This window comes from Psittacula echo (genome assembly GCF_963264785.1).
Source record: "Psittacula echo genome assembly, chromosome: 1".
Taxonomy (NCBI): domain Eukaryota; kingdom Metazoa; phylum Chordata; class Aves; order Psittaciformes; family Psittacidae; genus Psittacula; species Psittacula echo.
This window is the reverse complement of record NC_137735.1, coordinates 100,987,155-101,005,624: the sequence shown is the minus strand read 5'-3', so window position 1 is coordinate 101,005,624 and position 18,470 is coordinate 100,987,155. Positions and strand designations below refer to the sequence as shown.

Below are 18,470 nucleotides of genomic sequence, written 5' to 3'. Positions count from 1 at the left end.
CACTGGGGGTTAGTGAACAAGTGTGGGTCAGAGCTCAAGGTGTGAAATTAGGAAACATGAGGTTTTAATAATTGGAAAAGTTACTCAAAAAGAACAGCTATCATAAAGACTTTCTGTTACTGTAACCTAGTTTAGCCAAATTACAGCTGGTGGGATTATTTATAGTCATCCACGCTACAACAGAATGCTACAGCTTCCTCTTGCCACCAAAGCTGTTGCTGCTTGTGGCTTAGTTTTCTGGCAAGAAAGCGAAGAACAATATCTTAAAAAAATTGCCAGTGACTCTGAGGGCTGCTCTCTGGGGAAGAGCAGCGTTGTCCAGTTTTAAGTTAAAGCCAGGTAACTGTCCAAGTTAAGGTAGCACCCTAGATTTGGGAAGCATTTTACTAGTGGTCATGCTGCATTGGCTCTGGCATAAGAGGTCCTGCTGTCCTGCAGTTAAGTATCACATCTGCTGTCTTCACGCTTGGTAACTGTGGTAGGTGTTTCTCTTGTCTTGCTGTGCCTGAGGTTTTACAAGGTGAAAGTAACCGTCTGGGTGAAAGATGTTTACATACTTGTGGAATATTGATAGTTGTATGTGAGATAGTTTATTACAGAGACTAATTTAAGCAGTTTAGGTAACCCTTTGTTAATAGGGTACATACTAATACGGCTGCCCTTCTGCAGCAAGTACATTCTCTGTAAAATGTGGAAAGTTCTTATTAGAGGCACTTTGGGGTTTTTGTCTTATCTTTTACCATAATTTACTACTTTTTTTTTTTTTTTTTTTTTTTTTTTTTTAACCTGTTTCTGTATCTGCTTCTTTTCTAAGGTTCCTTACTTTCATTCTGGCTTGTGCCAGAAAGAATGAGAGGGATTTCCATGCATTTTTTAACTCTCTTTAATGGAGCTGGCTGCTTTATGGGAGCTTTCTTTGTTCAGACAGCCCACGCAGGCTCTCAAGGTAAGAATATGCTCATGACTGGTGTTCCTGAGCAGTTTTCTTAATATTATTGATTTGGAGAATTAGGCAGCAGAATTAAAGGGGATGCCAAAGTTTTATTGATTTGCTCTCACAATTAAGATGGAATTAAGATAGGAAATAGCCTTCCAGCTGTACTCATCCAATTTTAATGAGTCATCTTAGTTCTGATAGTTGGAGTAATTAGAGGGTGGCATCTTGCAGGAAGCCCTCACCTCCAATCTCTATACTTCTGTTCTGGAAGACAAAATAAATTGTCTAGGAAACACTTTTTTTATGTTCATGAAGAAGTACGTTCATGTTAGCCACGCTTCCATGGAAGCCTCTGGCCGTGAGAGCAAGATTAGTGCTTCGAAGAGTGGAGGACATGCCTTTCTTTTTGTTCCACAGTGTCACAGGGGAAAGGAGGTTGGGTTGAGTGTTTGAGAGCTGTCTATGGAATTTGTTCTCCTAGAGCTGCTACTTCTTTTCTGCTTTCTTTACACCTCTCTCTTTGCCCAGCTACCGGAAGAACCAGATTCTGTGACAATGCAGTCTCATTGTGGTTTTATCCTTTTGCAGATGGCTACCACAATTCCTAGAGAATTATTTTCAAAAGGGAGTTATTTCACATTCAGCCTTTTGAGGAATATTTAGGTTAGGCCCTGAACTGGAGATTTTTCTGGGTTGCTGACTTTCAAGATAGGCCAAGAGTTTCTTAAAGTCTTTTTTCTTTTGCTGATGAATCTTTGTTCAATACAAAAAAGACTTGTTTCATAAGTGAATTTAAAAAATAAGGCACTGGGGTTCTTGAACTGAAGGACAGGGATCCCTTTGTTCACATATTCAGCGATAGTTCCTCTTGCTGAAGAAGTACTTCTAAAGATGCTTTCCATTGATAAGGTTCCTTGTTATTGTGCTACAGAGAGCTGCTCTTTTATAGAGCACAACTGCTGTCCCTAATGCATGACACCATTACAGTTACCACGGTTGCAGAATTTTGTTACTGCTCATGGTTAAGTTTTGGGTTCTTCTCTTTCTTACATAAAAAGCCATGTAATTTAAAAAACAAGGGGAAGTGATTTTTTTTTTTTTTTTTTTGAAAGCATGACAAGAAATTTTAATTCCTACTTGCAAGATCTGAACAAATGAATGGCTCTTTGACGTGCAGTGCTGGTTTTAAGTTTTTAATTCCATTACAATTTTATTATGAGGTATAAAAACCCCTTACCCAGATGAATCTAGCAAAGAACTATTAAATACCAAGGCATCCAGCGTGGAGAGCAGAGCTTCTTGAATGTCACCCAGTAAAATAGATGTTATGTTTTCCACTGGGTAATACGGGTTTAATGGAACTAACACTTCAAGAAAGACTGCATTGCTGACTTTTTTTCTTCCACTTTCCCCAAAAGTATGGAAATTACTAATTCTGATAAAGTTAAAATTGACATATTTTACTGCAATTTAACTTTAGGTATGTCGTGGTTTAAGCCCAAGCTGTAAATCAGAACCACGCAGTCTACTGCCCCCCCCCCCCCCCCCCCCCCCACCTTTCTTCCCTCCGCTTCTGGAGGGACGGGGAGGAGAATCAAAAGAATGCAGCTCCCATGGGTTGAGATAAGAACAGTTTAATAACTAAGGTATAACACAAATCACCACTGCCGCCACCAACAATAACAACGACAAGAGAAATAACAAGGGAAGAGAATACGATACCGCCCGCCGGAAAAGACAGCCCGCCCGACCAGGGGACGTGCCCTTCCGGGTAGCTCCCAGTTCCATCCCCTGGCATGACGTGCTGTGGTATGGAACACCTCCTTGGCCAGTCTGGGTCAGGTGTCCTGTCCCCGCTTCCTCCCGGCCCCTCCTCCTCCCTGGCAGAGCATGAGACTCACAAAATCCTTGGTCAGTCTAAACATCGGTGTTATCAGTTTTTTTTGTTCCCAAGCCAAAAGTCAAAAACACAGTGCTGCAACAGCTACTAAGAAGGAAAAAAAAACAAAAAACTGACTGCCACTGCTGAACCCAGGACAAGGTATAATTGCATTTTTATAAAATACTTAAGCATAATGTCAGCATCAAAACATTTTGCCTATGTTGTGCTACTATATGTGTAATTTATTCCTTTAAGACTATTTTTATACAAAGCAATAGAGGAAATAAATTTTTGCATTTGGTTTGTAATTTGGTAGGGTTTTGTCTAATTTTAAATCGAGCTGATTTATTCTTTTTCTGTAAGTCTGTATGAAAACATTTAATTGATTCAAAAAGAAGATGTTTATTTCTTGCCAGAAATACTGTTTTATCAGAAGCTTCACATTTTTATCCTAGCTGGGACCAAAAAAGACTGAACTCTCCATGTTCTCCACAGACTGCATTTGCCATGCTTTAACCTCTTTTGCTTAAGATTTTTGGGCAAACTGAAAATTTTTCCTGGCTATAATATTATCCCTTTTATGAAATTGAGTGCCAAACTTCTCTACTTAACTTTAGAAGAAAAAGTATAACTTAAGGCTTTATTTGTCGGGCCTGCTCTTCCTATAGATGGAATTGACCATGCCATTATCCTGAGCAAAAGTCACTCTTAAATTTCCAAAGGATTCAGTGGCAGTGTGTATTCAGATTAAGGTGCTGTAATGGGACCAAATAAGCCCCTAAATAGGAGAAGTCTTCTACAAAACTTGAAAAGCTTTAGAGAAAATACAGTGAAAAATGTTTAATATTTGCTCTGTTGCTCTAGTTAGAAGCATTAGAGATTATTTTCCCTATGAGTATGTAAACAACATATTATTGGGCTCTCAAATTTTATTTCTAAAAATAAGTGGAATCTCACTGGGTATCTCTTTCCCACTGTTCCCTGCGTGAATGAGATTAATAATTCCGAGTGACCACAACTCATGGAATTCACAGCTTGTAAATAATGGAGATATTCCTGTTTCTTAGAATCAAAGAAGGGTTTGGGTTGGAAAGGACCTTAAAGATCATCTAGTTCCAACCCCCCTGTCGTGGGCAGGGACACTCTCCACTATGCCAGGTTGCTCAAAGCCCCATCCAACCTGGCATTCTATTGTGTTACAACACTTCTGACTGAAGATTTGAAGTAATCCTCTACTCATCCCAGCTAGATTTTTGTCTTTCTGACTCATAAATCAAAGTAGGCAGGGGATCAGACTTCTGGAGCAGGTTATAGACTATAACAAAACCAAAGAGGCATCTAGGCTTAGTTTTGGTTTTCTCCTAGTTTGATAGGAAATGTTATATACAAAATTCTTTTCTTCCATCTGTACTTTTCCAGACTCTTCCATTGTGCTTCTTATAGTGTTCTTTGATGCTTGTGATGCAAAGCTTAAGATCAGCAAAATAACAATTTGTTAATTTATAAAACCTAATGGTTACCCGTTGAACATTCTAAAGATGACAATGCTTCAGCAAATAAAATTGTGAGCTGCCTTAGAATTCAGTCAAATTAAGGTCAAATGACACAAATTAAGCTCTCATTATGTTTGATTTTTTTTCAAGTCTGTTTAAAGGGTTTGTAAGGTATTTGGTATCTGGACAATTTATAGAATTATTTCTTTCCCTCCTCTCTCCTCCAAAAAAAGCTGAACTAATACATTTATATTGGAAAAAAACAAAGTTCCTTCTCTTTCGCTAAAAGATAATGACTTTGTTTATGTAAGGTTTTGTAAGGTTTAACAAGGCTCAGTGTGCAACTCTTAGGCTATGGGTGCTTTTGACTTGTCCCATGGTTCTCATTTCACTAAAACCTGAGCCAAGACTATTTCTGGTTCTCCCATCTCTAAGCAATGAGACCATGTTTTTCCATGGAACAATTCAGGATATAGTGAAGTAGATCCTCTAGTGTATTTTGAAGTGCTGAGGCACAGAGGGTGTTGACAAAATTTAAACATTATAATATCCTATTTCATGTCACTAGTTTAGAATTTTATTTGGGTTTTTATTGGCAAAGTTGATCAGATATCAGTCACAGTCAAAGCTGCATTAATCATTTTTAACACATCTATGGAGGATGGTGTGAATATGATAAAATAAGACTTTTTTAAAAAAATCTGACGAGTGCAAACAGATGACGGGTGACAGTGATATTTTCAGGACAAGCTGGGAAACTGCTTTCTTTTGGATCTTTTACTTCTCCTAACATTTTAACGGAAGAAGATGCAAGACAAAACCTGTCGTCCTATGCCAATCATTTCAGAATACATTTCTCTAAAAATATTAATGTAAATATGTAAGAAAGACAAGGGCAAAAAAAAAGGTCAGAGGAAAGATAGTGCCCCAGACACAACTTTACCTGCTTGTATTCAGAGAACTGGGGTTGGTTTTGTGGGTTTTCTTTTGGTTTTGCCTTTTTTATTTTACTATTTTTTCCCTCTAGTTTGGAGCCTCGTGTGATTCTAAATGCCAAAGATGATAAAGCTAGAGGATATTTCTTGCAGACCAGGTGGTGGTGTCCACTGATGCCTACTTAGCTAATAAGGATTAGAGGCAGACTGAGGCTTTAATTTCGATATGGTTAAACACTAAATATATGAGCACTAACTTGATGAACTTATGGAAAGCAATACAATCCATTCATAAGATATCAATTAAATTTTTCTATACTCATAGTCTAGGTTGCACAATACCTCTAAAAATATTGGAATCTAATTTCTGGCATGTGACTGTTTTGCTTTGCCTTCTGTTTTCCCAATACTAAAATACAATGGTGGTGTTCAGTAAACAAATTTGAATGCCTTCCTGTGCAACTTTGGGCTTTTTGTGAATCCCTTGAGAGCTGTAAGGGAGCCATCATAGTAGCAGACAAATTAGAATCATAGAAGCAACTAAGTTAGAAAAGACCTTTAAGATCAACAAGTCCAACCATTACCACACATCTGCGAAGTCCACCACTAAACCACATCACGTTTGTGCACTAGTATTTGTCAAAGACTGGTTTAAAGCCCTTTTCACTTCTTCCATGATGGCCAATATTGCTAGCAGTTTGCCACTGTCATCATCCACAAGAAACAGCCCAGGAAAGTGGGGTTTTGTCTGTGTCCTAATTAGTGTTTTGCCTGCTTTTTCGCTTGTGTTGGTAGGATCAGATGTGTTCTCTTAATGTTGTATAATATTCCTCCTTCTTATTCTACCTGAGCTTTTTTGAAGCAAAACCGGTAGGAGTGGAAAATGTTAGTGAAAGTTTACCTGGTGCTTTATTTCCACAACGTACAGTATAGCAGTCTTGAGGAATTGACTGCCTAGACTTAATCTTCTAATTTGTTCTAAATTTGTCACAAAATGCATAACCAATTCACGTCTAACCAATAAGAAAAGGCTCTTTAAAATATGCACAGCTAAAGGAAACTTATGATTCTCTGCAGTGATTCATGCTACAAAGTATTTCCATTGTTGGAATAAAAATGAAAATCAGGAGCTTGTTGTAGAAACTTAATTCCCAGTGAGCAATTATCTATGTGACAAACCAACCTTGTAATTGGCACTTCTGTTGGCAATCTCCATAGAAAAGTAAAGGATTGACAGAACCCAAAGGCAGTGTCTTTTGGGGGAAGATGAATTGTTAGCATATTGCGTGCTGATTCAAGGGAGAGAAAGTGCTGGCCACTTCAAACAGAGTAGTACTCCAGAAAAAACACACTCCTTACCAGTAAGTTCCTGACATTCATGGCTATGGGTAAAATCTTGAAAATATGAACCTCAAACACAGCCAGTGGAGAGTGCTGGAGTGTGCAGGCAGCTTGTGGAATGTGTTAGTCGGGTAAAGGGTGAAAGCATCTAAAGCAAGTTTCGCTGGCTGAAACACATGATTGATGTTTTAACAGCCATGACTGTTCTCCCAAGGCTTCCTGCCAGCAGAGGATTCTTGGTGCAGTAAGAGTAAGCAGAAGTAAATGTAGTCCAGGTTTATCCCCTCTTTCATGGAAGACCAAATTCCATTTAAAAAGAAGACTAAAAAGAAAAATGAAAAATAAATATTTTTGGCTGAAAATAGGAAATGGTTACATTAATCTTTGCTGTATTCACTGATGAAAATGCATATTGGAAGTAGGATAATAGTCTGGATATCTCTAGGACTGCTACCACCCTTGATTCTTGGTAGAGAAAGGCACCCCTGAAAAACATCATTGCCCCTCACTGAAAGGAAGAGAAAAACAGGCTCCTACCTCTTGCTTTGGATAGAGCAGTAAACTAGAAAGAGAGCACACACGCTACAGAAGCTGGAGTCTTACCATGCCCAGTGTAATTTTGGCCCTGCCTATGCTGTTGCTCATTTATAATACATGACCTTCCAAAGGTTTTGTGTCATTATCTTGGCCTCGCTGTTTAAATACTGGCAATTACTAAAAGAATTGAGGAGACTGAGCAGTGGTCTTTGACGCAAGCCATGGAGGAGACCAGTGGTGAAGCGGGGGCTAAACCCTGATCTGCTCGCCAGGCCACCCTCCTACCCTGCTAAAACCAAACATTCCAACTTCCAGCTCTTAAATATGGTGGTTTGGTAGCACTAAGACGGTTTCAAAGGTCCAGTTTACTCTGCTCTTTTAGAAGGTGATAATTTTTCTTCTTTTTTCCTTTTTTTTTTTTTTTCCTTTTAATATTGCTCAGCACTGTTTTTCAGTACATAATTTCTGTTCAGGTTCCATTGTAAGTGCTGTTCCATTAGGAAGTTCCTGCTGCTCATATAGTTAGCCTAGCACACGTGAATAACCTAGCAGACAGTGTGAACTCTGCTTTGACAAGCTGTAGATCTGAACCCCATTGCGTGCTTTCTCTTTCATCAGATACACGCGCTCTCCCCCTGACTTCTATTGGCCACTGGGGGATGTGAAATGAAAAACTGCCTGATTGTGAATTATGACAATAAAAGTTTATAAGCTACTAAAATGAAGTTATAGCACCTAGGAGCTCAGTCAACTGACAGTGTTAAATGATACAGTTTAGAATTCACTCTGAGGTAATGCTACAAAAGGAATCGTACATGCAGGAGTGAGGTGGTGCCGCTCTGTGACAGGCAGAAAGGTAACCTGGCACGGAGCGAACTGCGGAGGAGTTAGGGAAAACTGCCACAATGATGGCAGTTGTTCTCTGTTAATCTGGGAACTGTTAAAGGTAACTGCTTTGGAAAGAAATGTGTTTACATCTCTAAGAAGATGTGGTGGAAAGAGAAAAATGTAAATATATGGGGGGGAGGGATATGTGTGTAATCCCCTGACTGGTGGCTCTCCCAGGCTATGGAGCAGCTCTATCTCTCCAAATAGAAAATTTGAACAAACTAAGAATAGCATTGGATGGCTAAAGATTGCATTAGTGGCCAAAAGATCAGTTAAGGCTATCAAGTTTGTAAAGCACAACTATGGCAAAAAAGGCTGGTTTTCTTCCTCTCCCTTTTAGGTCATTCAAGAGGTGAATAACCACTCTGTTCAGATGGGTAGGATTTGATACCAGACTTCTAAGAAGCAAAGAAAGGCCACATTGATGCTGGTGTTTTAGTTTGGGTCAAGAGTGTGCTTTTGACCTGAACCTCCTGATCTCTGATTTGCATCACAGAATGATCTTGGAGAACAAAAAACTTCATTCTTTAGGACAGAACTAGACCAAAAAAATGCTTGTGCCTGATGTGTTCCAGCTGTTAGTGGGAACTGGTCTGATGTGACCCCCTACCTGAGCTGTGTATAGTGTGCACATCACGTTCTCGGCACCAGCTGTTTCATGCTCTGTATTTGCTCTTACTGCACTTCACTACTTGCTAATGAAGACAGTCTCTTTCTTCTTCAAAGCCATATATATTCTGTATTCCCAAATAACGTAAAAGGATGTTACAGCACTGTAGATCTCTCTCGATTTTTGTAGCTACTGTAACTTCTTTTTCACCCTGGTTTTATGTTTTTTCTGTAGTTGATTATGGTACTTGAGGTACTGATTTTCTTCAAAGGCAGACTGGCTGGGCTGGCGTTCTTTTCAATCATCTTCATTTCCACAGTTATTTTGCCATCTGAGCTTGTTTTCAAACTGGTTGCAACAGACATCATTGAAAGCAGAATATTTACAAACTAAAGCATGCGAGAATAGAGGCAGGGAAGACTGGGTGTATATCGGTGGGGCTGTCCTCTGCTGAATGGAATTTAAGCTGCCAAAATGTCCCAGACACTATTGCCAAAAGTCTTGGTAGAAAAAAGTTTGGTTCGTGCAATTAAATGCTCTGTGCTGGACAAGGACATGTTGCAGACTTACAAATAAAGGCAGCTGTAAAAACAGGTAAAGTAAAATATCAGGTAGAATCTTGATAATGGAGCACCATCCAAGGCACTGAACAAATGCCCGTTATGCATTTTTTTGGTTTTGTTTTTGGGTTTATTTCCTTCCACACACACCCTTTAGAAGGGCCTGTTAAAAGCATGAGGGATGTGAATAAGGATTTCTACAGACCACTTTAGCTTTTCCTAAAATTTTCACATTTGGCATTCATTTAGCTATATGCACAGGATTATATAGAGGAGAAATGGCCCAATCATTACAGCTGTGCAGAGTTAGGTTTTCCAGTACACTTCAGATTCGATGAACGTTCTTTAGTTTCTCTAGATCTCTATTGCCTGCCTGCAGAACAGGAGCAAAGTACTCAAAAAAACCATAGATGCTGTGAGACTGAAGTCTGTGTAAATAGCTACGGGGGGGTTCAAAGCTCCTGCTGTGATTGTGTCTTACACAAAGTTATCTTTCTGTCTTTCACATGAACCATGTCTGATTCTGCAAGGTAAACTAATTCTACTTCACATGTCTGCTTTGCCAGGCAACTGGTTTCCACACTTGCTGCATGAAGGTAAATTGGAGAGATTCTTCTTCTTCTTGGCTTCCCTAATGATGGTGAACACCCTGGGTTTCTGGACCATTGCACACAGGTATGTGTGAGAAAAAGAAAGCTTGATGTTTCATTTGTAGATATGGGTAAAAATTCTCGCAAAACCTGCAAACTAGTGTGTAACAGAATTGGTAGCAATAGATCGTATGTTATCATTCAGACTTCAGTATTTCTCATCTGCCTTGAGAAGAGAGATTTCACAGTAGCAATTCTGTGGTAAGGTAAAAAAAAATGTAATTAACCTTAAGTATTTAAGGGGTTTTATTAGTAAGAAAATGTCTTGAAGAAAGAAGAGTGTCCAATTCTTTAGAGAAGGATCTAAATATGTTGGCATGCAGCTTAGCTGACAACACCGAGACATCTTGATCATGAGACTGACCTCCACTGCACTTCACTTTGTACCAATATGTAGCAAGCATTGTTGTCTTGGCAAGCTTACATCTTTAGTGTAGGACATTAGTTGAAGGTGTTGCAAGAAAAGAGCAGGCTGTTACTGGTTAATGCTGTATACAGTGGTTTCAACATAATAACCCTGGAATATTTTCTTATAATCTACTGGACAATGAGATAAAAGCAACTTTTTACTGGAGACAGTGGAATTGCTCTGTTAGCCCACACACAGAAATCAGTTTTATGCCACCTAGGCCCCTACAGAGCCTAGGTTTTATACCTGGGTATTGCCTATAAAATCAAAGAACTCACAAGGAACTCACAACTGCAATCCCGTTTTACATCCAGGGTGGTTTGAACGTTGGCCTGCCTCCTGTATTCCGGAATGTTTAATCACAGTTAATTTCCCATTGTCAGGGTTATAAGTAATACTCATAATCAAGAACAGGGAGGGAAACAACCTGTGTCACCATGAGTGGGAAGTGTAATGTGTGAGTGGCATTCTCTCTTAGACATTGGGATTTCTGAAAGAAATCCTTCAGAAACGTTGGTGAAGTGTAGTGATTTCATAATGACAACAATAGATTTCCAAGGGCAGTGTATTTCTAGAACTCTTGAGAAAAAGACTGCTTTTTCTGGTACAATAGCACTAACTTTGCAGCAGCAAAGATTACCATAGTGTCTTGTCAATTTTTTTGTCTTGTCAATCTTTCAGTGCAACCTAAGACACAAGTGGCCATTTATTCCAGTGGCTAGGTCTTGGTTCTCTTCTTTTACATATGACCTGAGTCATGACTAGAAATGTTTTTCCTGCATGTACTTTGTCTTCCTCTTGTAAAATAGTATTTTATTCTTCTATAAAATGAAATTTTCATTTGTGACATTTACTGCTGAAAATTAAAAGGTTTTGATTGTCAAAAAGTGGCTATAAAATTTCTTGAGTGCAACACAATTTTGCAAAAATAACTTGTTTTTGAGGAAATCTTTGACAAAGTTTTCTAAAATTTTATTTCAAATTTTTATTTCACTTCAAAATCAAGGTGTACACCACTTTTCAGTAAGACAATCAAAACCTACATGAAATATGTTTTTTCAGATCAAATATAATTCTTTAATTTTCTGCTGGATAAGAATTCTCCCAGAGGGTAGAAAAAGGGTGAGAGAGATTCAGATAAACACTGATATAAGGGTGGGGGAAATCAGGCTTTAAAACTCTGAACTAGAAAAAAGTACACTAGAATTTGTCTGAGGGGAAAATAGCATGTTTCTTTCTTAAATTTGTTAAAATGACACCATACAGCTGTTAATGATTCTTACATCCCATTTGGCATGTTTCATCCTGAAGTTCTGAAAGGTTCTAGGAAGGCATATATCACTACCCAATTTTTTTGGCTGCTTAAAAGTTCAGAACTCAGAAGGCACTGTAACTTGCAAAATATTACCTAATAATCAATAAGCGAAACTAATACAAGAAAGGATCTTTATTTTAGTATTTCCTTTCTCTATCCTCCTCCTCAGATACAACAATCTAAATCAGGAATACACCAGCGAATTCCGAGCAAGTCTTCCTGAAGAAAAACTTTTGAAGGGTGGAAAAGCCATCAAGCATTATGGTAGTGTCCTGGGCAGATCTCCCATTTTGTCTCCTATGGAGAAAACCTGATTAAATTTCACCCTTGTTTGACTGAATTTTGATTGTGTTATCAAGCAGCTTTCTACTGGTAAACTACTGAGCATACTTAAAGTGGAACTGGCAATGTATTTATGAATTATCTTAGGAAAAATAATGTTATTTTTAAGTTTACAAAATAACAGTCGTCATAGGATTTGGCTTTGTAGGATGCTTGCACTGTCATAATGCACGTTGAGGGCAAAGAGAGCTCACTGCTTGGCGTGGTTGATGGATAGAGGCTTTTAATATCTATAGGGAAATAGGTATCCACATGTATTTGTACTTAGTAATGGTTCAGAATTAATTCATATACACATTCCTTTAGTAAATTACTTTGTGACAGTGTAATTTAAAAATAGTTTTGGAGTCTGGTATTGCCTGGTTGATACGTGCAAAGACTTTTGTCATATTCTTGTCCCTTCTGCTTATCTGCTACACAGCCTCCAGCAAGTTGTTTCTTTACTTTAGTTTCCCTGTCAGTAAAATGGACGCAGCTCAACGAACCTTCTTTGTACAACTGCTTTGAGATCTACCAAAAATATGTTAGAAACTACATACTGGTAATAAGTCCATAAAGTATGTCATGAAACATTTATGCTGGGGTATCTAGTATTTTATTTGCAGAAGCACAGTGAGATTTGTTGTTCCTAAAAGATTACTTACAGAAAATTATGAATAGAAGAACTGGAGATTAGAATTTATTTACATCAAACTTACTAACTGTAGCCCAGTTGAAGGGGGTAAAAATAATTAGGAAAAGAAGACTAGGAAAAGTAGATGCAGTTGGAAAAAGAGGAAAATTATTAGTAAAACACATTCCACTTGAAAGATTTAAACAGTGTTAAACACTCCCCAAATTGGCTCACTTGAATATTGCAAGTAATACTAATCTAGCACTTAATATTTTATTTTAAGTGGCATTAATAAAAAAAGTGAGGATACATCTAAGAAGTAGATACATCTAAGAAGTAGAAAGGAAGGCAGTCAGGAGCTGTTAGTTTGATTTCACTAGTATTTAAGGTTGGGGGTTTGGTTTTGTTTGTGTTTTGTTTGGGGTTTTAATTTAAGAAGAATATTTAAATTCATGAGATAAAAGGAATATTGAATAAAATGCCCCGCAGACGTATCAAAGATAGATTTGCCAGACCCTCTTAATGTCGATAGGTAATGAGAACTCATTTTCTAAACAAAGCATAGTAAAGATGATCTGCCTTAAATTTAGTAAAGCATTTGACATATGTCCCATGAGAAATAATTTGTGAAGATGAAGACCCAGGGTCAGCAGAAGAGCTGCAAGGTGGCTGAGGGACCTGTTGCCCACATGGCAACAGATATTGTAGAAAGGGGAGGTAGCCACCTGGAAGCAAATTTTTTTTTGTGGATCTTGTTTAATATATTCCTCAGTGGTGAAAGAGAATATAATCCAAGGATGCACTGGTGGAGATGGAAGTAAATATATCTTCATACACATTCATCTGAAACTGTTATCTGTGTCAAAGATATGCGTTTTGGCTAGTGTGGGATGTGATGACTTGATGGCAGAGCTGAGTGTACAACTCTGTTTACCCTGTAACAAGTGACGATTTTGGTCTGCTTGTCTTGCCCTGGCTCTTGCCCTGCCAGCAAAAGACAGCCTCTTTCTCCAAAAATGACTGCATAAACTACGCTGGGGCTGTGACAGGGAGAGGCAGCAAAAAACTGAAGGACCTAGTCTCCAAGGGCACCAGAGAGTAGGAGGCAGATTAATTTCCATATATTTGAGTAGATCTGTCCATCCCACCTGACAGTTATCTGCTTGTAAGGTATTATTCTCTAAAGGTTATTTGTATTGCAATAAACCTAGCTTTAACTGTGCAAACTTCTAGTTTCTTTCCATAAAGAAAAAGTGAGAAATTCCTGAATACCTGAGTTGACCTTTGTGCTGGTACGGAAAAGCTGAAAGATGCTGGCTGGAGTCTGCTGACAAGAGGTATGTGGTCTCTGTCAATGCACTTAAGAGTTTACACACAAAAGAACTACTACTATGTATAAAATGGTAACATCTAACATTTGAGCCAGTGAGTATAATTGGGCTGGAGATGCTTTTAATACCTAATGATTTATTTTTTTTTTTTCCTTTTACCAGCACACAGTAAAATTAGTAGAAAGGACTCTTTCAGTTTGATCTTAACTTTGAAAGAAGCTGCTTTTTCACATCTGGTTTAATACATTAGCAAAATGAGGGGACAGAAAAAATAGGGAGATGTATGTGTGTATGAAATAATGCAATAAGCAGCTGGAGAATGTTAGAATAGCCGCCTTTTATTCAGCATTTTATTGATCTGTGGCAGTTTTCATGGGAAACAAAAAACATTCAGATTTGATTGCCTGTGTTTGAGATCACCCTTGATGTTGCTTTGCACCAAGTAAATGCATGTTTTAGTCTTCACCATAAGGAATTATAGTTTTTCAAACTTCAAGTGAGGTTAGGAGTGACCACAAACATCACAGTTCAGTTTTGTTGTTTGAGTGCTGCCTAAATTTTCTGAATCTTGTACCAGAACACAGTGAAATTAGTATAAAGGACTCTGTTGATGCGGTTTTGACTTTGGTGCTGTCTACTGGCTCTGATTATAGCTACTTGAGTAGAGACTGTGCTCAGCAGAGGTCATTACTAACTTTGAATAGGCATGTGTATTGCTGATTACTGCTGGTATAGGTGGGGGGGGTGGGCGTTTAAGGGTTAAATGTGTATTTTCTACTGTATTCATGTGTTTTATACTGTATTTATGTATGCACATACAAAAAAATACAAGCTCTGTTCCAGACAGTTCATTGAGCACCTCAGTTAAGTCTAAATGTATGGGACACCATTCTGAGTGAGGGAGGGTGAAGAAAGCTCGCTGTAGAGGATTAAGATCTCCATCTGTTAAGTTTGCACTGATGATAAAACACATGCTCCCAGTTGGAACAAGATGCATTAAAAGAGCAATTTCACTTCTACTGCCTAGCAACAATGTCATTGAGCACCTGCAATAGTTTAAACATTAAGCATAATTGGCTTTGCTTGACATAAATCTGTAGTTTTGTAAATAAGAGCAGTTGAGTTTCCATGTAATACCAATTAGCTATAAGAAATGCTTTGTTTGCTGAAGCCTGCAGTTTTGCAGAGGAAAGAGGGGGTTGTTAAGACTCAGCGGTAGCAGTCAGAAGGTAGAACCCTGATCAGACTTTACGTAGGCTTTGAGTGTCCTTGTGCAAGCTATTTAATTTATTTCAGTCAGGTTCCCTAGGTACAAAAGGAAGAATAATATTCAGAAGTCTTTTTTTGGTGAAGAACCCTGAGTGTGTCCGATTAAAATACCTTGGAGCATTAAGCTGACTTGTCTGGGTCTCTACTGGATTTATTTTCCCTTCTTTTAGTTAGAGCTACTATTGCATCTTGAAAGTTCTTGTAAATTATCTAGAATAGCTTGCTTTCTGACAGTGATGGAAGAAAGAGGTGCATGACCCACTTGGTATGAAAATCAGTCTTGTTCAGCTGCTGTGAGAACTCTGAATTGGAAAGATGATGTAGGAAAAAACCTTCCATGTGGCCCTAGAGCAGAGCTGCAGAGCAAAGCTAAAGCTTTTAAACTTCAGAGTGGTGTTTATTTGCTATAACATGTACCAGATTTCCTTTGGCAAGAGCAAGTACAACTACTTTTCACAGGGTGTTTTGAAATCTGCTGTTATTTAATCTTAAAATACAAAGAAAAATAAAAAAAAATCAGAAGTCTCTGTTCTGAATAGAATAAAAATTACCTTTTCCTTTCTATCCACCTGGTTTCTAGAAAGTCTCACCCATAGAAGTAATACTCTGTTCATGTAGTGCATTATTTTTGTTTCAGTCTCCATCTGTAACTATAAATACAGATTTTGATTCAAAGAAGGTTGACATCTGAGCTTTATTCAGTCTCTTAGTAATGTTGCCAGCTCTTTAAAGTTAGTTAATCAGTTCTAATACTCAGTGATAGTAAGACTGAAAGGAACCACTCTGACAATGATTTTTTCCAGTGCTTTGAACATACATCATCTCTGCAGAGTTCTGGATGATGCACCTTAAGACTACCAAATTCTTGATACAGTCTGCACGTTTTTCTTGGGGGATACATGCTCTCAAAAAGAAAAATTAGCAGCATCATTTCCTACTTGTTTTTCGTTTGTTGGGGTGTTTTTGTTTGGGGTTTTTTTTGAGAGAGTTTTTTCTGGTTGGCTTTGTTTGTTTTTGTTTTGGAGGTTGTGGTGTTTATATTTTGTTGTTGTTTATTGGGGGGAGCTTTTTTTTCTTATGGTGGGTGTTTGTTTGGGTTTTGCTTTTTTGTTGGTTTTCTCAGGTGTTTTTTTTCCCCGCAGATTAAGCAAAAACTGTGGAGTAGGTACACCTACGGTTTGGTGGGGGTTTTGTCCACCACCTTTCCGAACACCAGGCTTTTATATAGAAACAAAATATGTTTATTTAATCCACTTCTGAGAAAACACTGCAGATATTAACATTACATTTTGAGGGTTAGGCCTCTTTCCTGTTAATATGGGAAGCCCCTGTTGAAGTACTTGCTCTATCACATCTGGAACAGCTTAGCTTAGAACAGAGGTTTCGAAACTGAGTCTCGTATACTCAGCAGAGTGTGCCGATTGGATACCGAATGTCAGCGTGCATTTTTTCTGGATACTCCTTTTTTGATTTAATATATATATATTCTTTTTCCTTTCAGATCAGAAGAAATATTTTGAAATCTGAAAAAAAAAGAAACAATCACAGGGTGGGAAGTGTGCAGAACCAACAAAAAAACCCCTTAAAGCAGTCAGCAATTGTCCTACCTGCTTTGTAACCCAGTAAAAAGCATCTTTTGAAAACAGATGCTGAATGCTTTCATTGTCATTTCATGTGCACTTCAGAAGCAAGATCGCTGATGAGGTTAGGAATGGTAGTTATAGTAACACTCACTAAAAAGGCATAGCAAGTTATCCCAGCTTTGGTTTTGGATGGTCAATGAATACACTATGAAGATACTGTCTATTTAGCTGGCAGAAAGAGGCAATCTTTGGTACAAAGCAAAATCATAGATTCAAAACAGACTAATAGTAACTCAAAGGTTGCAAGTCGATGCTGCTTGAAAGCAAATCATAGAATCATAGAATAGTTAGGGTTGGAAAGGACCTTGAGATCATGCAATTCTGAATTTCTTTACTTTGACTCATAGAGTTTTCTTATTGTCTTGAAATTGTTCCTTTATAAAGAAACAGTTTGTCACCTTTAAAGGTGAAAAACCTGAGAGATTTTAATATTCTGACAGATGATAACCCCCTCAACAAGCTTTGTCACTGTTTATAAAGAGCTGTCATTTAGTGGAAACATTCTTTAAGCTTAAGCTGTTTGTAAACTAAACTTTAATGGTGAGAATATTCGGTAAAACCTTAAGCAACAAAAAGTCCTGCCTTATGTATCTTATGAAAAAGAGCTAGGGAATGTCTGTGACTTTAAGAGAGAAACTTCATTGCAGAGATCCAAGTACTGATATTATGCAGGTCTTGCAGAATAAGCAAATAATTTCAGCAACAAAGAGAGCAGCAAACTGTACCAAGAGGGGAGGAAGGTGATTATTACCTACTCGAAAATGGTGTTGCTTCATTATGGTATGCTTCATTCAATGCAGCTTTTGATTGCTGCTCCTTGCTTGTGGTAGGAAATTCATGTTTATGAGAATACGTGAGAGTGAATGAAGGTCTCATCTCTAAATTCTGCATAGATGTTAAAAAGACTGAATACAGTGGCAGTGAGGGCACAACTAAAGTTCATATCTTCTTCAAATATGTACCTAAAGTACGTATTTAGAAGGAAAATATTACTAGAAAGAGGGTACTCTTGTAGTTCTGGCTGAAATAGCTGAAGTGTATAACTTACTAAATCCAGTGCTTCTTTTCTTTTCAGTTCCAGTGTTAATTACCAGTCAATTGATTCTTGTCCTTGCAAAGTTTGCTCATCTGGTTAATTGCTAAAGTGGATTATTCTCTGCTCAGTTATTTAAATTAACAGTCTCTGTTTCTATCTAGCAAGGGTTAACTAAATCATGCTGATTTTGTTTCTGTTCTTTCCCCCAGTTAGCATTTTCAAGCTATCTTCCTATTGTGAAGTGATTGCTACACCTACCTTTCGACATTCTTTAGAAAACAATATTTTCACTTTCTTCAAACCTTTTTAAGATGCAGCGAGTTCCAAATAATCACTTGCGCAGATGCTCATAAATGCAATTTTTTTTTTCTTCTTTTGAGATACTTGTGCAGCTCCGACACAGGCTCAGGCATGTAGATCCTTCAGAAATGCTCAGAGAGAGTGGCCCAATTTAAATTATCTATTGAATGCTGAAACACAAATTGCACATGAAATCCCCAAGCTTCAAGGGTCTCTGGCAGGTCACATCCTACCAGTCACTCAAACATTTAGTCAGTGCTACCCCCATGCACCTATGAAACTGAGGCTGTTTGACACCTCTGAGAATATTTCTCATGTTAGATCTGTTGTAAATGAGCACATGGTCCAGAATAATTAATGGTAACACTTCAGTCCTTTT

At 38.0% G+C, this 18,470-nt stretch overlaps 1 protein-coding gene across 1 annotated transcript in view; it reads left to right on the top strand.

Moving 5' to 3' along the window:
* The window catches only part of SLC15A5 (solute carrier family 15 member 5), a gene marked incomplete at both ends in the record, with an annotated part of 32,000 nt that extends 20,129 nt beyond the window's left edge, over positions 1-11,871 (top strand). The window contains 3 exons of the mRNA XM_080609716.1: positions 815-946; positions 9,750-9,858; positions 11,727-11,871. Of these exons, the coding sequence (XP_080465842.1) occupies positions 815-946; positions 9,750-9,858; positions 11,727-11,871 (386 nt within the window). The remainder of the gene's footprint in view (positions 1-814; positions 947-9,749; positions 9,859-11,726) is intronic.
* Positions 11,872-18,470: the final 6,599 nt, after the last annotated feature.